General features: G+C 41.9%; 3 protein-coding genes and 3 non-coding genes across 7 annotated transcripts in view; 2 read left to right on the forward strand and 4 right to left on the reverse strand.

Annotated features, from left to right (window-relative positions):
• Nucleotides 1-1393, forward strand: part of LOC111064663 (zinc finger protein Xfin) — a 45132-nt gene extending 43739 nt beyond the window's left edge. For both annotated transcript variants that reach the window (XM_022352413.2, XM_022352412.2), the window contains exon 4: nucleotides 936-1393. In XM_022352413.2, coding sequence (XP_022208105.2) covers nucleotides 936-1254 — 319 coding nt within the window. In that variant the 3' untranslated portion in view covers nucleotides 1255-1393. The remainder of the gene's footprint in view (nucleotides 1-935) is intronic.
• A 1412-nt stretch (nucleotides 1394-2805) lies between these two features.
• Nucleotides 2806-2876, reverse strand: Trnag-gcc. Its single transcript has one exon. It is a non-coding gene; the product is annotated as a tRNA-Gly (tRNA).
• A 262-nt stretch (nucleotides 2877-3138) lies between these two features.
• On the reverse strand, nucleotides 3139-3209 carry Trnag-gcc. The gene has a single exon. It is a non-coding gene; the product is annotated as a tRNA-Gly (tRNA).
• Nucleotides 3210-3672: 463 nt separating this feature from the next.
• On the reverse strand, nucleotides 3673-3743 carry Trnag-gcc. Its single transcript has one exon. It is a non-coding gene; the product is annotated as a tRNA-Gly (tRNA).
• A 119-nt stretch (nucleotides 3744-3862) lies between these two features.
• On the reverse strand, nucleotides 3863-5883 carry LOC111064676 (activator of 90 kDa heat shock protein ATPase homolog 1). The gene is made up of 4 exons (XM_022352426.2): nucleotides 5538-5883; nucleotides 4781-5432; nucleotides 4569-4704; nucleotides 3863-4489 (listed from the first exon to the last, which is right to left on the reverse strand). The coding sequence occupies exons 1-4, from the start codon at nucleotides 5683-5685 to the stop codon at nucleotides 4346-4348; spliced, it is 1080 nt and encodes a 359-aa protein (XP_022208118.1). The 5' UTR covers nucleotides 5686-5883; the 3' UTR covers nucleotides 3863-4345.
• A 328-nt stretch (nucleotides 5884-6211) lies between these two features.
• Nucleotides 6212-25330, forward strand: part of LOC111064674 (cytohesin-1) — a 39517-nt gene continuing 20398 nt past the window's right edge. The window contains exons 1-2 of the mRNA XM_022352424.2: nucleotides 6212-6457; nucleotides 7093-7166. Coding sequence (XP_022208116.1) covers nucleotides 6379-6457; nucleotides 7093-7166 — 153 coding nt within the window. The 5' untranslated portion in view covers nucleotides 6212-6378. The remainder of the gene's footprint in view (nucleotides 6458-7092; nucleotides 7167-25330) is intronic.

Consider the following 25330-nt stretch of genomic DNA (forward strand, 5'->3'; position numbering starts at 1 on the left):
TTGTCTGTTTATTCGAAGCTTGAGATTTCACACAGATTCCAATACCGAAAGCAACAAAACAAAAACAAAAACAAAACATTGGCAATTAATTGTGAGTCCTCGGTTTGGACAGTAGCTGATAAGTCGAGTGGACACACAACACACACACACACACACAACACAGGAGGAGCAACTGGAGGAGCCTACAACAGTCCTACAGTTGGCTTGGTGCAGCATTGGGGCATAATTGAAGGCGCGTAACTGAAGTCGTGTGAGTGAGGCTGTGCCTCCTGGGACTCTAAAATGGGGCATATTGGTTAAGGCACATGGCAGGGAGGAAGGCAAATTCAACAAAGAGGCACAGAGAAAGAATTCTAAAGCTTCAGAGACCCCTTCCAGAAGCTCCATCAAAGACAACATTTGAAGAGAACTTTCAAAATAAACACTGGAAAAATCGTGTACCATAGAAAAGTACTATGCGGCCGTTACTCTTGCCTGCAGACGTTTCCCTGTTCTTTCAACGTCTTCTTAGAAGCGCTGCACACGTGCGAAGAGAAATGCTACCGCGTAGCTCATCAGCACAGTCGTGTACGACCCATTCGCCCATTTCCCAATATTTGTTTCCCGCTCTTTTAACCGAAAAAAACAAAACAAAAAAAAACTGATCGCCATCTAAGCCCAGTCCGGATTGGCGGCTGCTGCTGCTGCTGTTGCTGCTGTTGCTTTAGCGGCTCCTGCCTGGCCGAAAGGCAATTGCCAATTGCCAACTTACTCGTATTTTGATTTCGAGCGTGCGATTCGAATGCGAAATTAGCAATTAGTTCTGACTGCGGTGGCGGTACAAGCCGCCACTGGAATTTACTGCCTAATCAAGCGTTGAGATTTTAAATATGGCTTTGCTTTTACATTCTCTCCTTCTCTCTCTCTCTCTCTCTCCTTCTTTCTCTCCGTTTTAGGCACCTCAAGTCGGTCCATGGCAAGGAGCAGATCAAGTGGTATCCCTGCGATCAGTGCGAGTTCAGGGGCCGCAACAAGGAAAAACTTCGACGGCACTCCATCAGTCACTCGGGCGAGAAGCGCCACAAGTGTCCCCACTGCAGTTTCCGTTGCAAAAACATCGACAATCTACGCAAACACGTGATGAAAACGCGCAAGCATCCAGGCAAATTCATGTACGAATGCAAAAAGTGCTCGGAACAGAAATCGAAGGAGATTTACAAGACCAACAGCTACCAGGAATATCAGAGACATTTGGCCACACATGAAAAGAAATAAGGTGCGTTTTCAATTCATAAATTTCGTATGTCAAAAAACAATTTGTACAGGAGAAAGTTTTTTTTAACTATTCAGCTTAGAATGAAAAAATCGTGGTAGGAATTTAAAAAAAAAAAACTACGATCTCTAGAGATTTAATTTTTCGGCTACTTTTTTCGAAGTTCATACGATACTTTCGCGCGCTATGTTTTTATGGGCTTAGACGCAACAAATGTACATACGATAATCGATAATAATGATAATATAATATTATATAATATAATAATATATAATATAATATTTATTGTACAAAATAGTTCTTTCACAGCCTCATTTATCAGCAGCTAGATCAATGAATTAATAAATTAATTAATTCATTAATAAAAAACCAACGACCAAAATTGAAAAAATAAAAACACACACAAGGGAGCCACAATAAATCTCTATAGATTTTTTTCCTCGAGAGATTTTGTCAAGTCAATCGAAAAACCCGCATCGGGATCTCTAGAGATTTAATTTGTCGGCTACTTTTTTCGAAGTTCACACGCAACAATGAGAAAAGTAGCACAGTTGCACATAAGTTGTGAGCAATTTCAAAACAAAACTTGATTTTATTTGACGGCTCAATTATAATGTTTAATAACAGCCCTGAAAAACATTTTTTTGTGCGATTGTCTGTAACTAGCAAACGTCAATTGTTTGCATTATAAATTGAAGAAATACAAGAATAAAGAGTTTAGCGAAGAATGCTTCGAATGACATCAGAACCGTTGGCCACTTCTGACTTCACTTTGGTTTTAGCTTTTACATTTAAACAAATGCTTGTAATGTAATTATCGTGTGGATAAGGAGATTTGTATGATGATTTTTAATTTGATTAACGGAGACATCCCAGTATTATCCATTTCACCAATCCTCCTGCAGTTGGCCACTGTGCTACATGTTGCATCCTTTCAATTCATTGGGACAAGAATTTGGCCCTTTCTAGACAATCCATGGGCAAATTAAGTGAGTAAAGTTTGTCCATTTGTTGGGCCAGTCATCACATAGCATTTCTAACCCGAATGCCCACTTCTATGAAAAGTAATATTTTTCATTTAGACAATAACACACTTGGCGCTGCACCTAATTTAAATAATTAGAGCGGCAGTATCTTCATTAATTACACACTTATTTTTCAACGGCTGGCAATTTAAATGATGTAAACTTAGTCTTTTTTCTCTTTAATTTAAAACCATTAAATGCAAAATTTCATTCGAATTTAGCACTCCAACAAAATTAAAATGGTGAGAAAAACTAGGTGGACAGAATTTTCTTTGGACGCTGATACCGGATGGAAACTCTACTTGAGATTTGACTAGACTAAAATGTAAAAAAGGGACCAAAACAAGTGAGCAGAAAAATAAAATAAAATTTAAAATTAGTTTTTATCGGAATTAAAGCGTTTTCATTAAAACAATATTTTGCAGGATGGTGCGACATAAGTTTTCTAACTAGGTCCTAAAATCTCAATTTCGTTAAAAAATGACATACGATACTTTCGTAGAAATATCAAATAAAAAAATATAATTATGCATCGGCCGGGAATCGAACCCGGGCCGCCCGCGTGGCAGGCGAGCATTCTACCACTGAACCACCGATGCTTCATATTTTATGGCGTCAGAATGCTCCTTGATTAAGTTAAGGTTTCATTATACATAATGCCAAAAATTAACCTATCGAGACTATATAAATCTTTGACTTTCTGATAGGTTCTTGTGTTTGATAAGATTATAATAAAGCTGGAAATATATGGTATTATTGATCTTTTTGGAATAAATAAAAAAAGAAGGGTTGCATCGGCCGGGAATCGAGCAGATTCCCACTAGATATTCCTAAAATATAGCAATCCAAAAAATGTAATGCTGCATCGGCCGGGAATCGAACCCGGGCCGCCCGCGTGGCAGGCGAGCATTCTACCACTGAACCACCGATGCTTCGGTGTCTTCCGCTTCATAACTTTCGATCTTGAACTTAATATTGAACTTAATATTTTTCTTATAGGTACTCTAAAGGCTCTCGAAATTTGTCTAATATTAGCATAATCAACTCTTACAGATAGTATATTCAGTGGCTATTATTGTCATCTTAAAGGCCTTTAAATATTATTAGCTGCCGTTTTCCCAATACTTTCCACATTCCACTTATGAACCAGTAATTCTTGGGTGTCCTTTGCTTTCAAATTCTAGAATCTAGATATTGAAGTTCTTTTTCCTATTCTGCTAAAAGCTTAGTCGAAGAATGGATCTCAAAATAAATAGCTCACAAATTTTAAGTTAAACTTCTATTTAATCTTAAAAAATTTAATATATATATATATATATTCTATGAAACCCTCAAAATTATAGCAGATCCTTACTTGATCTTCGTAGAATATAAATTCCAAAAAAAAATTATTGCTGCATCGGCCGGGAATCGAACCCGGGCCGCCCGCGTGGCAGGCGAGCATTCTACCACTGAACCACCGATGCTTGTTGTCAACTCTGAACCCCAAACTTTACATCTGTTGAGGTGGGGTAAGGGGTTCCATGTACTCTTCCCAGCAAAGATTTATTCACTCAAATCAATAATAACCATGGGGACTATTGTTCATTCGGTAATGTATTCTCTTTGAAACAGAATTCTGTTATATTAAAATTAAGCCGACATTCAGATTTAAGTATCAGGATTATAATTACAGTTTTCTTTATAGAATATCTAAGATTCTATCTAAATGAAATTATCAAATTCTATTTTCAGATTTCTCGTTTTATTCAACTCTGAATTTCTTCAATGTGTGTGTGTGTGTGTGAAATGTCATCAATGTCATCGGAGCGAAGCGTGAATTTTGTGTGTCTTGTAAGTGTTTAGTTTTCGTATGTAGTGTGGTTTTACTGTAGCTGCTGCTGCTGCAAACGAGCGGACGATCGTTAGTTGTCGAATTAAAGAATTGTTTGTGAAAGATTAACAGAAATTATAGCTAAGGAAATGAATGAATTTCGCGCAGCACAGAAACAGTAAATTGAATACAAAAAGCAGCCCCAAAATCCAATCCAGTGTAGGATCTAGCTCTAGCTCCTCTAGGCCTCTTTGCTTATAAAGAATCGGCAATGTTGGTGCCAAAGCCAAAGGTCTGCTTGATGCTATGCCAGTAGTATCGATGCCAATTGGTTTTCATGGCATCGTACTCGGAGGCGGGAATGCCGGTCTGCTTGAGCGTCATCACGGTGCTGGAAGACTGCAAATGGAAACGGGTAGGGAATAAATGTAAATAGTACACCGATATGAATGCTATAGCTGTTGTGTCTCGAACTTACAGTCTCCTCTAGCTCTATGAGCACGTTCGAGTAGTGACCAGAGGACCAGTTTTTCAGACGCCAGCTCTGCTGTATCTTCTTCTCCGGAATGAGCTCCTCGAATTTACCCAACACATTGCCGCCATAGAGAACAAATCTGCACAGAAAGGGAGCAAGGAAACCCATCAGGTAAGTACAGCAACAAACGCTTGAGTAGCATGAGAAAGACTCACTCTCCACCGCGCACTGGATCCACTTTGGCGGGTGCCCGTGTAAAGGCCGTTACCATATCGGGCTTGGTGAGGGCATTGTACAGATCATTGGCCTGGCAGTGGAACTCCTCGGACATCGTGAGCGTGCGCACATCCAGCTTGCAGCCCGGGCCCTTCGAGTCCGGGCCCTTGGCTGTGGTGGTCACGGCAGCGGCCGCTGCCGCAGCTGCTGCCTTTTGGGCCGCATTCTTGGCGTTGTTGGCATCCTTGAGGCTGGCACTGTTGTTGCCGTTGCCACCCTCCTCGCCCTTCTTTGGTAGTATCAAGTTCTTGGAGTACTCCTCCTTCAGCTCCTTGATGTAGACGCCCAGCTGCTTGCGAATGCTGTCGCGGCCGACATTGTACATGAATTGCTTGAGGGTCTCCGACTCGTCGTTGGACTCATCGATGGTCACCGTGATCTCCACATCCTCCAGATCGTTCTCCTCCGACAGATTCGGTATGGTGAGCTTGCCCTTGTGCGACAGTTTGCTGTTCTTTAGCAGCTGGCCGGACCACTTCAGAACCAGCTCCCACTCGTAGAAGAATATCAGCTTGCCCTTGCGATTGTTGACGGTCGCCTCGCCCTGGCACTTGTCCACTGCCTCGACCACGCACTCGGTGTCGCTTTGGTCTACAATCGAAACACAAAACACAACACACACACACAAAGCAGCCACACGGGCCAGAGGGTTTTAGGTTAGGAATTGTTGCAATGCGTAAAGACGGGATGACTTGCCTATTTTAAAGTCCTTGAACAGCTGATGCAATCTCTCCTTGGACCAGGGCGTTGCATTCTTTTCCGTCCAGTGCCAGTTGTTCACATTGGTGGCGTCGGGACGCTCCTCAACAATCCAACGAGGATCTCCTTCTCCCCATTTGGCCATCGTTGATGCTTCGGCGATTTGCTGCTGCTGGCTGCTGCTGTATGAAAGTGCAATGGAATTGGCCCGTCCCTGGATCCGGCAATGGTTTCGGTGGCTTCGCTAACGTTGTTTATTGGCGCTCGTTTCGGCTCGGCTCTGTGGCAAGTCGAAATTTCCAGAAATATTCTGTTCAAAAAAAAAGTACAAAATTATCGATGCACATATGTTGGCAAAGTTGCCACCTGGTGAAAGTTTCGTCGTCGGCCCGATAAAATAGTTAAATCAAAAATATATTTATCAATTTACGATTTGCCTGTAGTAAATGCTTATCATTTGAGCTGCTTTTCTCACAGAATTGTTTATTTCAACATTCAATTTGACATTATTCGACGACGCAAACTAGCTTTTGTCAGTCAGCAAATGCATATCGATAGGACGTTATAAAAAACATGTGTTGTGGAGCGCGCTGCCACGCAGTTGCTTTCTCTTCAGCCCTGCGATACATCGATGGCCGAGTGAGATATCGGTAGTATTCCATCCCTGAAAGAAAATGGCGATAGAATTTTTTGGTGTTGACTTTTTGTTTATTATCAACTCAGTGTGATTAATCAATGAAAATTATAGGAAACTCGAATAACTTTAGTCAAATTATGTTTAAATAGTGCGCTGCCGTGCTTCTCAGTGTGCGTGATTATTGTGGACCGGACCGCCACAATGATTAGTGCCATGGACAATTTCGACAACAGATCGTATGGGGCCGTTTCAAAGGGGCGCAGTGAATTCTCGATGCCAGGTAAACGAAAGCAAAACGAAAGCAAAGCAAAAGCAAAGCCAAGTGCCCAGAATCCCAGTCCCGTCCCCCCAGTGCGCGGATTATCCTTAATCCTCAGTATTCGCGTGAAATTGTGTGAAATAAGTGGGAAAAATGCCTTCACAGAATGCAATGAAAATGGAATGGGGCGAGTCCCGTACTAAAAATTTAATGAAGCAACAAGCAATCTACGTGTGCGTGTTTCTGTGTGTTTGTGTCTCCCTCTCTCTGCATGTGTATGCGTGTGTTCTCATTTACGCTGGCCTTCAATTGAATTAATAAATAAATAATCCCCCCGAATGCTAAATTATAGCTAATAAGTCAATTTACACAGTTAGTCGCCCACTGTGCGTGAATGAAGAGGAGCAACAAAAAAAAAGTTTATTGATTGAACGGAGCAGAGTTCTACGTCACTGGCCGCCCCATTCGCCATCTCGCTTCTGCGCAGGCAGGCATCAGATGCGTGCGTTCGTTCGTTTTTGTGTGTGTGTGTGTGTGGGTGCGTGCTGCTGGAATTTGTTTGTTGTTGTTGTTGCTGTTGCTGCTGCTGCTGCTGCTACGCTTCTGCTGCGTTCCAATTAACCAAAAAAGTGTCCCGTCTCTTTCTTTTGTTGCAGAACTAACGCCAGAGCAGCATAAGCTACTGATAGAGCTGCGCCGCAAGAAGCAGGAACTTTTATTGGAAATACAGGTGAGTGGACAAACAGTGGTGCCCAAAAATATTAGCTCGAAAGAAGCTAAAATGTGTAGCTAAGAAAATGGAATGCCCATATCCCATTATTTATGTGTGCCAGATAGCTCTGTGTCTTCTCTTTATGGTTTTATTACTTACAGCGCTGCATTTTCTAGCTTGTTTTCGGCTAGATTGTTACAGCTGACCGATCAGCACTGTCGGCCGGCCTATTCGTTTTCCTCTTTAGCCCCCTCTATGCTGATTGCTGATTCATTTGTGCAAAGCCTTCACCTCTCCATGCAAATGTCAAGCCTCTCTCATCTTCTCCGGGCACCTGCCGCCTCTCCATATTCTTCCTCTTCCAGTTGTTCTCTCTTTGCCCGATCCCGTTCTTCCGCACAAAGCTAATTAGTTTGTTCACATTTAGCTTTGTGCAATTTGCTTTGAATACACATTTTTTATTGTTGTAAATTTATTTGATAGTCTTTAATGGCTTTTAGCTCGTCTTCGTTTTTATGCCCGTCTTGACATTTCCTCATTGGCATTCTTCTGGTCACACAAAGCAGTAAAGGCAAAACAATGCAGTAAAAATACATAGTGCCGTTATCGGTGGAGTGTGCCGGCCCGTCGATGTCCGCTGTCGTCGCTGTCGCTGTCGCGAAGCTCATCTTTGAACTTTTTGGGTTGACATTTGTTTTATGGCTATTTTTGCCATTTGCGCTTTGTCTTTGTATTTGATTTGGCGCTCGCCAATAACAACGTGGGAGCCGTCGCCGCTCTCTGATTTCGAAGCCTGAGAAAAAGTAACTGTAAATGCAGAGACACACCGATGCTCAGGGGCGTAGTCGAGGGGGAATAGTTGGGCTCCCAATTGATGTATAAAAAGAACAAAAGCAGCAGGCCACTACATAAAACGGAACCGCCAAGATCGGATCGGTTTTTTAGTACCTTTACCACATCTGCAAGGGATTCCAAGAGTGCTTATCGCTGTCGTGCTCAACATCTTTTATAGTTTTATCCCTCCCATATGCAGCCGGCCCTGTCTCTCTCTCTGTCTGTCTGTCTGTCTGTTTACCTGCTCTTGAGTAAACTGCGCTCCTGTGCGTGAAACGCATGCAAAATGCAGTCGCGTCCCGTCCCACTCTCATAACTCATATCTCGCGACCCATTTTCTGCGCTTAGTCATCAATGACGTTTCGCGGGACGCTCGTCGATCGTCTGTCCGTAACAATCTCCATACAATCCAACCCACGCTGAGCGTTCAAGTTGGTGCCCCGTAACGACTGTAAAATTGTTATTATTTTTGTTTGCTAAATAATTATTATTTCCCAACGTGTATGTGTGTGTGTGTGTATGTCGTGTCTGTGAAAGAACGTGAGCAAAGACCCAAAAAGTGTTATTTTTTGTTCCTCCTATCCACCCATACGTTTGCTGTTGTTGTTTTTTTTTCCGCCGCTGCTGCTGCTGTGCCATGTACAAGTTTCTATACCGTAGGATTATAAACAAAAGCAAAATCAAGGTGAGTGAATAAGTGCGCTGCCAGGTGACTCAGTTAATGATAAGACTGTTTTTATGTGGGTTATCGCTAAAGATAGAGCAGTGAAAATGCCATTTTATGAATGAAATATAGCAAATAATTGTTGAGAAGGTTAAGAAAGCAGCTTGATTGGAATCTTATCAAACTGATAACGAACATCCGCAAAGCCCGCATGTGTGTGTTCCAATGGCTGATAGTGTGGAGTGCCTTTAATTAGGTCTAGGACTGTGATGTAGCGTATAAATATGCAGTTATTTTTGGATGAGTTTCGCTGTTAAAGTTTTAAGCAAATACCGCTAATCCTCCTCTATTGCCATGCCCTGGCCCTTTGCATATTTTCCACAAAATTTTAGACGATTCCGCAAAAATGTTCGCCACGGTTTATTACGCACAATTTGGGTTTTATTGCCGGGGGTCGGGGCCCAGTACGAGAGTATATTATTTCTACCTGGCGGAGCAATTGACACCTCATCTGGGCCTAGGCAACCTCTATAATTCCCTCCCTACCCAAATCTCTCTCTCTCTCTCTCTGTGTGCGCCCTTTACCACAATGCATAAATTACTGCCTGGCCTGCGTGCGCGCTCTCCTCTATTTGTTTTGCTCTCCTGGTTTCTGGTGTGGTGGTTTTTGTTTCAATTTTTCGGCAATTAGCTGAGTTCAGCTTTCGGGTTAAGTTGGGTCAAGTTTTTTGGGTTGGCTTTTGTTTGCAGCGGCCATAAATTAGAGACTGACAAGAGGAGGATAAAATACTAACCCCCAGGCATCGCATCCCTTGCTTGTGTTGCCAGAGTACTTTTCTGTCGATTTTCCTTTGATATTTCTAGCGAAAATTAATCTCAATTGATCAGGAAGATTCTTTTGATTACAAAATGGGAATTGTATGCCTAAATTGACAGATATATTCGACTTAAAACACGTATCATTTATTTAATTTATATATATTTATTTATATTTATTATATTTATATTTATTTAACTACAGCCAATAAATGGCAATTTGCTGTACTGCCCAAAAGTATGCTACACTCTTTGGCTCAGTCATAATTCATGTAAAATACATGTGTATCCGGGCCCGGACATGGAATTTTTCCCAATTGAACAAATTCAACAAAAAATAATTTTAATTAAGATTTAAATAGAAACAGTGGCGGGTAAGGAATACATATTGGCCCACCCATTGCAGAAAGTAGTCGAGAATTTATGTGCCCTTTATGGGAAATTCTTGTGCTTATTTATCAGCTGTACATACATATTTTTTCTTTCTATTGCAATTACAAAGAAAAATGATTTCAAGGCTCCTGGGGCTGGCATAAATAGATAACATTAATTCCTTTGCCACTATCTCTCCTATATGAAATTCCTAGAAATACCTTCAGATATGTCCATGCTACCATTTTTGTAGCTCAAGAATTATGTACATACCATCCGGCCTGTGCCACAAACGCACAAAGCCAATATCAAATATTTGTATTAAATTGAATGATTCATTGCTGACGTACAGACTTCGCGGCTATCATCGGAACTGCTTATGCTATGTGGAGACTTTTTTTGGGGGACCGACCCTTGTGCGGCGATTAGTTGCGCCGGCATAGAGAATTCTCTTGTATTTAGGCATTTATTGCGATTTCATTTCAATTCATCCATCCATCCATCCATCGCACATTTCTCTAGCCAATTCATTCGCTTTGCCGCACCACTGATAAGGCATCCATTCAGCGCGTGGTTTGGGGGTTCTCTTACTGTACGCTCTCTCCTCTTATCTGCTCTTCTTCTTTGGGGCCCACGAGTCACGCTCTCCCATGATGATGGGGACAGCTGTGAGGGTTTTTTTTTTTTTTTATTTCTGTTTGCTAAAATATACAACTTTTGGATAACAAACAAACACACAATCAAAAAAATGTTCCGTTGAACTTTCGCCATTTTTTTTGTTCTTAGCAGTTTCCTCTTTAGCGTTCTGCTTCTCCTCCCTCATTCTTTTTGATCGTTATTTGCTGCTGCTGCTGCTGCTGATGGCTGCTGCTGTTTATTGTTGTTTGCTTTTGTAAGATTGTGTCGACGGGTTTAGTCATCTGATCCGTTAATGTCACCCTCCTCTCTCTAGATCTCTCTCTCTCTCTCTCTCTCTCTCTCTGTGAACCTGTCTTGGAATCTCTTTTGCTCTTTATTGGAAACACTTTTCTTTCAATTTGCAAGTTTGCAAATAGAAAAGTTTTGTTTTTCATTAAGTTTTGTTTAATATGTATATTCCCATATCTCTCTCACTCCTCAGCTCTAGTTAAACTTTAAATTATGATTTATGAGTGCAAAAGCAGCAGAACTTTGCACAACAACAGAAACAGTAGGAAACTTATTGAAAGGCGCACTTGAAGTGCAAATTTGTTCTTTGATTTATGATGTCTGCTTTGAGGTTAGGAACAGAACGGAACAGGACGCTCGGACCGGTGGGGGGGAACAGGACGACTAGCAACAATGGCCATTGCACTGGCCATTAGCCTCCACCACTCCACTCCACTCCACTCCATGGCCACATGGCCGCTCTTGTTTATGCCATCACTCTACCTCTACACAGGGGCTGCCGGGCTCCCAACAATGGAAACTAATCGAAGAGACCCAACAAAACCCAAATGCAAAATGGAAACATAGTATGGTAGAGTGCAGAGGATCCGGGTGGGTACTGGGTACAGGGTACAGGGCACACCGAGGCTACTGCCAAGTGGTGAAAGGGACAACAGCCAACAACAATTGCAGTTTATGGCGTCTGCATGCAAATGGCTTCCACTTGGATCACGTGTTTCAATTTCATGTGTACAATATTCGCTTCGTATTTATGCAAACAGAAGCAAAGTAAATTGTAATGACTTCCTCCCATGACAGTTTGCCATTTGCGAACTGGTCTGGAGGCAGTCTTAATTCAACTATGGAAACCATTAGTAGAGGAGCATAAAATACATTTGTAATATCTTGTAATTGGATAGCACCCCCTAATGCCTGTACAAAAATATTTAATTGTAAAGATTGTAGAAATTACTCACACGACTAACTACTGCAAAGAACTAACATTTTTGCAGCTATGTGTAATGAGTGCTTTCTCTTGGCCATATTAATAGCTACGATGACTTTTTCTATTTAAACCTTTTTCCCTGAGGAAAAGAACCCCTAAACGATTATTAAGTGCAGTTTAAAACCCCCAAAGCCCCTTTACACAAGCAAAAAAAATAATAATAATAGCATAACGAAAGAAAAAACCCACCCAAGAGCGGCTCTCTTAAAAACACTTGTTGGCAGTCAGCTGTTCTCGGCAGCCCCGAAGAAAGAGAGAGACAGAGAGAGGCCACTGGCCAATGCTCACAACTCTCTTAAAAACACCCAGCAACATATGATTTCTAGCCACATGTGCCCCAGCAACATAAACGAACCTCACCCAACCTCTACCATACATTCAAGGCATGTTAGGCATTGGGGTGAATTTTACCTTGCATTCGTTTTATTTTTTAGACCGCTTCGCCTGTTGTCCCATACCTTTACTTCTGTCCTAGCAACACTCGTTGGTGGCCGAGCAACATTTTAAGGCCCCAGCAACATTTGCATGCGGGCGTATAAGATAGAAACGACCTTGCCGCCCAGCAAAACTGTAAACTATTTTTGATAAAAACGATATTAAATAGTAATATTCAGAGACAGGCACCCAACGCAGCTTTCTGCGACACCGAGAATTGATATCGGTACCGGAATATAGATCATAAAACATGTCGATCTGAGAACAAATCGTGCCAGCTAATCTTACGCTCTTTTGGCCCGAGTACGGTTTATTTTTTGGCCCAGTCTAAAATCGGACGCTGAACGTGGAGGAACGCGAGTTCGCTCTGAAATCAAACTAAATAAAAATTGTATTAAATTTTACGTTTTCGTTCTCGCTCTTCCCGCTTTTCGAGTGCCAAAAAAAAAAAAACAAATAAGAGAGAAAAAAAAGGAATTATACAAATATTCTGGTGCACAGTTTTGTTATATTTTTAGTGATAGAAAAACCTCGTCGAAAGGAAAATTGATAATATTTATAAATAAATAGGTTTCGTTTCTGTCTGTCGGTTCGGTTTGTGTGTGTGTGTCTGTGTGAGGATTCGCTTTGTTTACTCGCACGCTTGCGAAAAATCATCGAAAGAGTTGGAAAACGGCCAAAGAATTCCATTGATAAGGTGTCCGGGCTTATCAGACGCCAGGCGATAGTGCAAAAAAAAAATAAAAAAAATTAAAAACCAGAGAAAAAAAAAGATTGGAAAGAAAACTTCTTATAGAAGCTGTCTAGTGTCCCGTGTGTAAAGTGGGGACAAAGTGCAATCAATTTAATAGGAAAAATCAGCAGCCGAGCAGCCTCCCCATTTGAATCATCGGAATATTCCATGTAAATATAATCTATATGCTGATTGTACAATTCCTCGGCTCTATATATCTTGTTTGCAGGCAATTTACAAGTACAAAATGCGAAATGAGCGTCATTTCCCCCCTTTAGATATTCATGATAATAAATTAAAAATAGATATGCTGCCACAAAGGTGGACGGACACACCTTTCCCCTTCCGACATTCTGAATTGTGTGAAATACTACATGTTGCAATCGTCGTTTTGTGACGTCAGTAGGCAGTTAGTTACCTTTATCAATTATTGTCAGAGTTTGCTTAAATTATCAATATACAATATTTATTTGTATTTGTTCTGCCGTCGATTTCTCATATTTCTCGTGACGCTAGCCGGTTTTTCTGCCCCCCCCCCTCTCTCTCTCTCATCCCCTCTGGCTATGTGAAATTTTTTATTTGCTTAAATTCTCATACATACGAGTAATAAACATTTATGGGCACACTTTTGTTGTAGATTTTTGTTGCCAATTGGTCAGAGAACATTTTTTATTGGTTTTTTTTTTTTGAGAAAATAATTAATTAAATTTTGTGTGTTTGTGTTTTGTGTGGGAGGACACACCGCGTGATTTAGACTCTGCTTTTGATTGATATACCCAATACGGTAATTGATGGGTAAATATTGAAGGAATTAATTTTGATTTAAATATCATAATTATATGCGAAGGTTCGCTGAGATTTATGGATATTTCATTGAGTATGTAAACCAGTAGATGCAACCATTTTCATTGCTTAGGTACTAAGTAGGTACTCTTAAATTAAATGTCAATTCCAGAGTTATTCTCTTGAATATTCTCCCTCTTTTTTGTTCAATTTCATTCAGCTTTTTCCCCGCACTCCTCTCTCTGTTCAACTAATAATCGTTTAGCTTTGGAGAAACAATCAACTTTTTTTCGTCGTATAAATAAACTCAAACAGTAGATACATTTTATGGTCACAGCATTTTATTTGCCAAAAGTGAAAAAGGATGAAAAAATACAAAACAAATCACATTCTATGGGCAAAAAAGGAGAAACATATAAAAAAAGGTCAGACACAGCCCAATGAGCATGTCCCCACCGCCAGCAGAAGAAGAGAAGAGCCTAACCTTCAGACCGCATGTGGCACAAACACAGACCCCAAACACAAACCCAAACACAAACCCGAACCCAAACGCAAGAAAGTCAGTCGCAGACACTAAACAGTTTGTTGGGGCGGCACAGCACCCAGAAGCGACATTTGCAGTAGTAGTTGTCCCCAAAAAACTTTGTTCTAAAATAAATTTGAAGCGACTTTACAGCGCTGCGTCGAAATGCGGTGGCATCGGGGGCGGTGGCGGCAGCTACGAGGGGTAAAGGATAGCAAAAAGGATACGGAACGGGAGTGACGTTGGCACGCCATTGCAGTGGTACTTTTGACAACTGTGCTCCTGTTTCTGCTTTCAGTTCAGTTTCGCTTCCTTTTCCGCTCCATTTTTCGGGGGAAAATATATCGAGGAAAACCAATTGCTGCTGCGGGTGCTACGATGGGCCAGGCAGGCAGCATTTTATCAGGCGAACAATAAACACAACGGCCACAATCCGCAATTGCTGTACAAAGCAATTGAAAAATGGGTGTGTAGTAACTCACTTAACTTGCCTCCAATCCCCAACCCCCATCCACCATTCATACCGCGCCACACGCACAGCACAGCATAACATTTCCACCAGTCCATTCTGTTCTGCTCCATATTATTCCGCTGTGACCCCTCTCTCAGTATTCCACCTGCTGCGCTCTTTGGACACGACTTAAATACCCTTTTTTGCAAGTACGGCTCTATGATTTTCAGCAGATGTTTGCAAGGATTACGAGTATATTCCTTATCCTAACCCATTAGGAAAAATACAGTTCCCTAATGTTTCATTGCCATTTCATGCCCAAATGCTCCCACTTATTTTTTGGAAGTGTTTGAGGGGAGGAGACCTATCAGCAATCTATATTTGGAGGGTTGTTCCATAAAAACCTTCCCAAATTTGATTATGCCGATGATCTGTTAGAGTATGCCAATCTTCGGCTTGAGAACTGCACTTTTCTTGCGTTTTTCTGCATATTTTAAGCGCGTCTGCCAATGAAACATGCCAAAAACACACCGAAACTACAAGTCAAAAGGGAGCGGCAGCGGTACGACACGGCACCCATGGCAGGAATGGGCCAGAGAGTGTTGCCAACACTTTTTTATGCGAAAGTACTTGGTGGTACCTTCCTCCTCCTGCTCTGCTCTGCTCTGCTCCTCTTCCTCCTCCTAGTTTGCGTTGGCCCAAGAATGCAAATGGCGCGCGCTCTGCTCTGCTCTGCCTTCGCATTCGGCATTTGGTGGACTATACCTATAGCCCACTGTAGTGCTCGTTGGCCCCAAATGTCTCGACTGAGAATGTGAATGTTTGTGCATTGTGCGGAGCGGAGTATTTTTGAATTTCCCCCAACTAGCAGCCGAATAAAAAAGCAAATGAAAGAAGAAAAAAAATCAATACTTTTGCTGCCACTTGGGTTGACACTGGAATTATGCGTTTGCTCTTTTTCGTTTTGTTTTCCTTTCCTTTCCATCCTTATTTGTGGGATGACAACTCTGGCGATACAGCTTTTGTGGCTTTGGAGGAGTACTCGAAATGTTATTTGATTAAAAGTACAGAGTGCTGGATGGAGTAGGTTCTGGTAGGTTTCTTCCCATCAATGGAGGAGCGAACTTTAAGATTGTTCTGTGTGTGTTCTCTCGCAAGAGCTGCTCTGTTCCACCCGCACTCAGTGAAAGTTTTCAAGTCAAAGATACATTTCTGAGCAAACAATCTTATCTTTTCTTTTATTATACGAACATGAGAATGCGGTAAATGCTTTAGACAATAGATAATCTCTTTTATCTGCGGGCATCTAACGTACGTGACTTGCTAAATCAAAGAATTTCGATAAAAATTGAAGGAGATTCGCACAGAATAAAATTGAGAGTGGAAAAAAATATTACTTTAATATTATTATTGAATATTATAAAACTTTATAGAAAAATGTGAGAATGAAACAAAGTTTTCCATAGAAAAAACCAGATAGAAAATCCACTAAAATTAATGGAAAATTTCACAGAAACAATTAAGAATGAAACACAAAAACACTTAATATACCGTTTCATTGCCATTGTTTCTAATGTCTAATGCAGATTAGTCGCCAAGGCAAATCCCCAAGGCAAAAACCAACAATGACTGACGATTAACTCGAGGGAAAGTCCAAAGCGACTGTTGTGGATGTCTATAAGCAAATGATACAAGATATTGCATTGGGTTTTAGTGCAGACCCGAGACAAGAGAGCATAAAAAGAAGAGGACCAGCCAGTCAGCAATTGTGGTTAATCAGGGGATAATAACCTCTACGGACAGCAGCAGAAGGGTGGGGCAACAGGGGTAGGGAGGGAGTGACAGCAGAAGGGAGAAGAGTGGAGAAGAAGAAGAAGCCACTAAAACAACATCAAAGTGCCACCCGGACCTCAACCGCGACGGACGACACCCATAATCAAGTTGAATGAATGAAGCGACAGGAATAGAGTGAGAGAGAGAGAGAATGATGAGATGATGATGAAAAAAGAAGCAACATGCAACGGCAGCAGCAACAGCAGAAGAGTTCAGTAGAGTGCAATGCATGATTGGAATTTGTGCAGTAAATACCCTTTAAAGAGGAGGTTCAAATGCAGTAACTTCGATTGTAGAATGTACACAAAAAGGGGAAGAAAATAAGTGAAATTGGGGGAAATATCTCCCAGTAAGAGTATTCCCAGCTTCGATCTCCGGGAATCCCCCGCTGCTTCCTTTCTGTTGTATTTTCTCGTTTGGTGTGTGTGTGTGTGTGTGTGTGGCTGCAGTTTTGTGTCAACGTTGCAGCCATGCCCCAGCGGATGCATTCATTTAAGTCATGGCTGGCTTTGTTGCGGGGGTCAGCCAATGACTGGGGCTACTGGCTGCCGTGCAAGAATTTCCACCGCTTTTGTGTTGGTCAGTTTTTCGTAGTTGATTATCTCTTTGGTAGCCGCCGATCGGCGATGGCTATTGCTTGCCTTTGCAACTGCATTCACTTTTCGTTTGTGTGTTGTGTCCGAGTTATGCGGAAATTAATGCGAAAATTGGGTTCATACTTGTTTATGGGGTGTGGTTTTTGGTGTGCCACTGCATAGGCCCAGGCCCAGGCCATTTTTAGACGCAGACACTGCCACAGCAGGAGCCACGCAGAGAGACTGCCGCCGCCTGACACAAAAGACAAAAAGAGCAAGAAAAACTCGCATTAATTGTCAACGAACATGCGCAACGCGTGTGCCGACAAGTGCTTTAGTACTGTGTGTGGTGTGTCCCCCCCCTTGGGTCGTTGCATGTGCGAAAATAATTGCATTTTGCCATTAACATTTAATGCAAATGCAACGCCACAACCAGACCCAGACCCAGACCTGGCCCCAGAACCTGGCCTGTCCCTCTTCTGTGACGTGTCAAAAATGCATTTTCCAAAAAGGTCCATTAGCCTACGAAAAACTGCAGCAGGCAGCACTTCGGACACGTGTTCTCCATTCAAGTTAGTAGGCGACCGACCGACCGACCGACCAACCACAACGAACAGCGGCAGGGTCGGCGGCCATAATCAGCGGCAGGCAGGCAGGTGCAAAACAGTTAACGGATATTGCCACCGGTAAACGCGCGGTTTTTGGCCAGACTGCCATTCGATTTTCGGACACAGAAATTACATGCATTCTTGTTAACAAAATGTTGGGAGACTTTTAAGTATTTTTTCGGGCTTTAAATTTGAATATGAATTTGCCTCAAAATATAGAGAAAATCTGTTTAGATTTCTAGAGCTTCAAAAAGGCACTAACATTAATTAACAGAAATTCTACTTACTGTCAAAAAAAAATTTAGCCTTATTTAGGGTTTGCTTCAAGTGCAAATTTAATTCTGTAAAAAAAAACCTTCAATATTTTCAGCCTCTCCCAGAAACATGAACCCCTCCATTTAACTGGCTGTAAAAAGTGCCAAGGGCCCCTACCAAATGAGTCTAATTTTCGGCTCAACAACACATGAAAATGAAACCTTCCTCAATCTGAAACTCAATTGTAATTTAAATATGCGACGGCTGGCCCGGGAGACGCCTCAAAATGCACACAAACGCAGCAAAAACCTTGAGCGGGGGCAGGGGTAACCGGGGCAAACAAGTGTTCCATAAAAACGTTTCATAGACGGTTGGTTTTTGCACGCGCCAGCAATATTTTTGTTTTGGGTGTTGTATTCATTCAATGGAAATCCAATATTACACAAAACTAATGTCTGGGAAAAAGTCACGAATGTATCTGTGTATCTGGTGGTGGGACTCGTGCAAGGCATCGTCTCGTCTCGTCTCGTTTGGTTTATAGTTTCATTTTGTGTGGATGGGATGGGATCGGATCGGATCGTGTGTGTAATTTGAATGCTCGTTTCTAAAACATTTTCGGTAATATTAAAATATTTTTTGGGGGCCAAAACAAACAAAAATTTCCTTGGGTCACTTTTCGAACTTGTGTGGGCACTTCCTGTTGAACACACGAAATGGAGGCCTGTTGCGAAAACTGGCATCAAAACAACAAGCAATTTACATCGAGATGATGAGCGAATGAAAGGCGTTAAAAATGTAATGGATAGAGTGGCGGCAGTGCCAATGGCCAGTGCCACACGCAGACAGACAGACTGCGCATTTCGAAATCAATTAAAGCGATGCCAATGAGAGATCTCAATCAATGCACACACACACACGGCATCGAACCGAACCTCTCTAGGGTCTAGACAGAGTATTATATTTTCATGGCGTTATATTCCAACCAACCAACCATCCAAACAGATGAATTAACAAAATGCGAAAAATATCAGCAATAATTAGATTGCACGGAAAAATAATCATCTCTGAGGGCTACGTCTGGCACACCTTTGTGTGTGTGTGTGTGTGTATGAGTGTGATTTATGAATCTCTCCTCAAGCGTAAGAATATTTATGCAATTATAAAGGAAAATACTCGGACATAGTACATATATTTCCAGAGATAATCTCCAAGGCTAGTTTTATGGTCACTTCATGCGAAAAACAATTACAGATACGAGTAAAAACTATGCTGAAAAGCTGCGAGGAGAAGTACTTTCTGCTCATTTCATAAATCTATTAAATAGGAAAAGCCATTAAAGTCTTGGGCATAATTAATTTAATAGTGCCTCAACATGGCACGTACCTAGCGTTGGCTTTTGTTTAAAGGGCTCTTTCTCCCTCACAAAGAGATGGAGAGAGAGATATGTAAATGGTTTATAGATGGATAAGGTATCTGTGCAGTGCAGTGTGTGTGTGTGTGCATTTATTACGCCAGAGTGCGCCTTGACTTTGGAAGACAATAAAAACTTCACGTACTTCATGTAACCATATTCATTCTCTCCCTATTTTGAAGGGCAATGCAAAGTGAGTGGCGGCGGCGGGCCCCCTGAAGCAACCTCATGCCACGTTTTGGTGCATGGCATGGCAAGGCATGGCGTCAGACTCGAGCTAATTGCCTCAGACTGCTGCAGTCCAGGGTGCATTGTGTGAGGGGGAAAAAACCCTCCTGACGCGTGGGTGGATTGCACTATTGAACATGAGAACCAACTGCCAAACGTTAAATTTTCGAAAAATATCATGTAATAAATTGGGGGGGAAACCCAATCGATGTATAATTACAGGAATAGACGGTTAGGGGAAGATGTGGCAGTGCATGAGTCATGAAATAAATGCAGGGTATGCACTTTCCAAGGGCTAGATGGAATTTTAGAGGATTTTAAAGCTTAAATGGAACAAGGGAATGGCAGAGAAAGTTACTGCATTGAAAATGAAACGACAGAATGGAACAGAAAGTAAGGAAAAGCAAAGGAAAATACTATTCAGATTAACAGATACAAAACTCTGTATAATTTTACCGCAATTCCATTTACAAATCAATTTCCTAGATCTACCAACTGCCTTCAGAAGTTAAAGTAACTTCCATCCACGGGTCTAGCCATAATAACAAACCATTACAATAGATACAAGATACCAAATGGCAATTGTTGTTGGCTGTAAACTGCACCACCATATGGGATATGGGACTGTGGCTGTGGCTAAGGGTTTGGGTCTGGGTTCCGTTTGAAACCCTCACTCCTCACTCCCCACTGCCTCCTTCCCGTGCATTCAAACAGCTGCTGGCAGGCGTTGGTGGCGGCAGGCGGCAAATGCTAATTATACCTCAAAACCGATAGTAAAGGAAATTTTATTGCATTTCAAAGCAACTTCCTTTCGCGTGCCACACACTGCCAGAAGAGGACGAGGACTGAGAGGAGGGTTGGGTTATAGAGCCCTATGTTTGCCTGTGGAATAAATATATTTTGCATGTACAAACAAACACATATGGCGTTAGAGAGGAGCTGCCCTGCCCTTGCCTTGCCCTGCCCCTTTGAGGGGTTCGAATTTCAAATGCGCATATGAAAAAAAAGAAGCTGAAACTGTAGAATAAAAATAAAAACTGAAACTAATAAAAATGTTTATAGAGGACCAACAAGACCCCCAATCTTTTTCGATGGGAGAGTTATTCTAACCTTTTCGGGATGTCTTCGTTGGCGCAGTTTAAGCTTTGCCTTTGCCTTTGCCATGTCTTCTTTGCTTACAGTCTTTCCTTTGCTTACAGTCTTCTCCTTCTTCTTTTTGTTGTACAGCGTTTGTTGCTTCTTTACCCTTTCCTTTGGCTACTGCCTGGTTGTGTATCTGGGGGCGTGGCATTGTCTTTTGTGCACCCAAAACGGAGATCAATGACTGACCTCCGGCGTCTTCCCTTTCGTTTCGTCTAGGCTTTGGACTCCTCTCTGTTGTTCTATTGACTGCGACTCTGCCAATACCCATTGCCAGCCATTAAGGCACATTTGAACAGTTGCTTCGCACTGCTGTGGCGAGTGTTGACAAGTGAAGATACCCTTTTAGGAGGGTACTCTAACTTTACGATAATGTTTGTAAGGTACAAAAAGGGACTTAGGAGTGGGAGCTGCTTCTAAGTATGCTTTGAAGATATTCCCATGAAGAGGAAGCCAGCCTCAAGCTGTAGAAAGGAACATCCGACATACCTCTTACAAAGTTTAGATTTTGTATAAATTATAGATCTCCCAGCACCTAGAGTATCAAATGCTCCATTAGCCCTTATGTCTAGTCTTCCCTTTATTTTTTTGCTCATTTTTTTTTTGCTTCTCTTTTGCTTTGTGCTTGTTTCCCTTCTCCTCCCGCTCTGCGTCTCTATTTTCGTTGCCATTAAATTAATTTATTGCAATTTCTGTTTCTACTGTTTTTGCCCTCTCCACCCCTCTAGCTTGTATTTTTTGTTTGTCCAGCCACACAAACACACACAATCGGTGGATGAGGGGGTGAGGGTGTTGTGTGTTGTGGAGCTTAATTTTGTTTACTTGTTTATTCGTAGAGTGGCGGAACGGAAAGTGTTGTTGTTGTTGTTGTTGTTTTGTATTCGCATACAGAGATTGACAAAATTGAATAAAGCAATTAAGATTTTCGCCAATTGCAAAAACTAGCAACAGAGTTCAATGTGGGTTCAAGGGAGAGCCAATCCTCAGGGGAGTAGTTGGAATATCAAATTGGGGAATAGGTCTACCGATCAAGAGAGATCTCTATGGGAGTTGGTCTGTGAGCAGAGCAGACATCACTGTGTGAATAGATCTATTGATGATTGATCACTGTGTTCATGTTTGGATGTTTACCTAATGATTACTCAATTGAACAGCTGAATTTTACCTACATATGTATCCATAGGAATATTCAATGGAAGTTCTCTAAGTTTTAGCTCCTTCACTTCACTTTATATACATACATTCCTTCTCAGTGGAGATCCTTTCAGTGACAGACACTCTGATGGTAACCTTCCCTACATTTTGTTTGGGTAAACATGCCACATGAAAGCCCCCTGCAATATCGACAGCAATTTGATCGCAAGAAACGACACTCACTGTTCGTTCAAGCCCCCAGCTCTCTCTCTCTCTCTCCCTCTCTTGCTCTGTGGGGCACAGTGTCAACATCCGTTTTGTGTCGTAATCCACTTACGCGCTGTCCTGCCCTGCTCCCCCCCTGTCCAATCCAAATCCGGTGCCAGTGGCACTTTAAGAACTGCTAATATCTCTATCTTGGCAGTTGCACTTATCTCTGGTCGCTGCTCTCTGCTTTTGGGTGCTTGGAAGGGAGTGTGTGTCTACCACAAATATATTTGCAATTTTCTTTATCTACTTTCTGATTTATGCAATCCACAAGTCAAAAGGCGAGGCACAGGCACTGCCCTGCACTGCTCCTGTGCGTTCCAGTGACTGCTGCTGCTGGCTGCTGGCTGCTGCTGCTGCGTGTGTCATAAATATGGGGGCAAACAATTGTTGTAGTGGCATGGCATACATAGTTGTTGCATGAGTCACAGAGTAGCGATGTATCTTTTGGGGGACCCTGTCTCTCTACTAGGCCTGCAATCTAGGCAATTTCATCTAAACTGCAATGCGCCAGCAGGAGGAGGAGGAGGAGGAGGTGGATCAGGAACCGAATGCAGATGCAAATGCGGCCACACTCGAAGACTCCAGCTCCAGAGATGGGAAGAGGGAGAGGGAGACAATGACGAGGCACTCAAGACCAATGCGAGAATTGGGGAGTGACAGATGGAGACGGGGATAGCACACGCACACACAGCGGACAGAACACACACACACACTCGAATGAAAGAGAAGGAAAGATGAGAAATGTGTTTTATTCCCTGACATTCGCATGCAACAAGTTGCAACTGCAACTGCAACTGTGCTGTGGCAACTGTACTTTTGTGTTTATTTTTCATTTCATTTCATTTCATTTGATTTACTCATTTGCAGCTTTTGCCTGCGTCTTTGTTCTGCCTTCTTTCGCTTTCTTCCCCGCACCACTCCCTGCAGCATTCCCCAGCATTCGTTTAGCTTTTTCCTGGTCATTTGCATGCGGGAAATTATGCAAAAATTTGTATATTACAGATACTTGACACAACAATTTTTTCGACTCTCTCAGGCTGTAATTAGCTTTTGAAATAAAACTTGTTTCCCTGTTGGTCGCCCCGTTGCCCCCACGACGACGTATACTGTCAGTCGGCATTCTTCTCGATTCCATTGACCTCGTCTCTTGATTATGCAGCAGCAGTAACACCTCCAGCACTCTACCTCCCTCCCTCCCGCTCTCTCTCTCTCTCCCTCTGGATTGTTGTCCAATTATATAGATACTTTTTATGGACTGACTCTATGGCACACCTCGAACATTTAGTTACATTTTAATTCGATTTTTGAACTCTGGTACAGTGCGCACATAAATGTTGCGTCTCATTACGAGTCGAGTCCATGTGCATGAATCATTGAGTCCATTCATTGTTGATTCATGCGAAGCCTAATGTTTTTCGACGTTCGATACAAAATGCAAAGTACACACGAGAAAGCATTCGCTATAGAGCGAGAGAGAGAGAGAGAGTCGAGTAGGCCCCCCTTTTCGACTATTGTTGGTGGGCATTGATGACGAGGTGGAAAAACTGAAAAACTAGAGCAGTCGCAGGAGGCTTTTAGCCACCACCCCCAACGACCGACCGACCGACCGACGAGTGGATATGTGTGTCAAGGGTCTTTTCGAGTAGGATTTTCCTTTAGTTTCGCGCGCGCTAAACGTGCTGCGATGCTTTTCATTCCACAAAAGTGCTCGATTTTTAAGTATCGCCTGTGTAAATGGTTTTTGCTTGCCATTAAGGCAAAAGATGCTTTTGGGAAATGCATTGCTTTAGGGGGAGACAGGGAAAGGCGTGTAGGCCTGAGAGCAGAGTAAATTGTGTTGCCGAGTGCAGGAGGTAAAAGGATACTTTGGATCAAAAGAGAAAGGCAGCTAATCTTCGGTTCGGAATCTTTGTGTATGGTTTATTCTGAGAATTTATGGAATCCCTGGTAGAAGTGTATCTAAAGTTTACTTTTACTTAGAAATTATATCGTAGTCTTCAGAGAATTATAGTTGAACATTTTGTTTGGCCTGAAGGAAAATAGTTATCTGTAAGATAAATCATTTATATCTAGAAATAAATAAAGGTAATCATTGATAGACAGGAAATATGAAAAATAATTGAAGGAACGATAGTATGGAATTAAGGAACAAAATGATTTCCAGAGAGAAAAATTTAGAGACATCAAAAGGAATTAAATGCACAGTTTCTAAAATTGTTTTCCTTGGAATAAAATAGTTTTTTAAGTAAGAATCCTTCATAGAAAGTAATGAACCAAATAAACCAAACATAAACGAAAGGGGATAAAGCGGGGAACAAACTAAATTAAAGCCAAAAATTGCACCCCAAAAAAAACCTTTTAAATTCCCATTTTCTTTTAAATTAAGTCACCACAAAATACACCAATAAAATGTGTAAATTCAAGTTCCTTTTGTGGTTGAAAAAATTGCCCATTAAATAGTTTCCATGTTACTTATTTTTCCACATTTTCCACACCACATTCTGTGGCCAAGATTAGGATCTCTCTGTGGCCAAAAACGGGAAACCTAAACCCCAAACCCCATACCCAATTCCCATTTCGTTATGCAAATAATAACAAGAGAGTCGACTGTGAAGTGCAAAGTGCTTTTCTACCTGCTAAAATGCCAGAGAGCATACACTGGCACTGCTGCATGCAGCATGCCCCCTGCCACATAGATTCCAACTCAATTTCCAAACACAAATATGCATTAGAGAGGAAACGGAAAGGGAATCAAAACCAAATGAAGAGAAATAGTCGTAGGACACAGGGCCGGGCCCTTCCCAGACCCTCTTAGAACCCGGGCAAAAATCTCTTTTTAGATGCGAGTATTTACTCTTTCTTTTTGTTGTTATAACTGTATCTTAAAAATAGCGTAGAGTTGAGTCCAACCTCTGGGAAGGCGAATAAAATCTAATTTAAAATAATGGCTGAAGAGTTGGTGGGGTGGGGGGTTTTCTGCTGCTCTGATGCTGTGGCTGTGTCTCCTCTGGTTATTTATGTTGTGAATGGATCTAAAGTGGCACTAATCCAGTGGCTGCTTAAACAAACCGCAGCTAGCCATACATACGCACACACACACATAGATATAGATACAAATACATTCAGTTGTAAATGTACATAAATTAGCTGCCCCTCCAAAAAAGAAAAACGTGAGACATCCAAAACATTTTACGGCCTGTCCGTG

This window comes from Drosophila obscura, unplaced genomic scaffold, assembly GCF_018151105.1.
Source record: "Drosophila obscura isolate BZ-5 IFL unplaced genomic scaffold, ASM1815110v1 contig_179, whole genome shotgun sequence".
Classification (NCBI taxonomy): Eukaryota; Metazoa; Arthropoda; class Insecta; order Diptera; family Drosophilidae; genus Drosophila; species Drosophila obscura.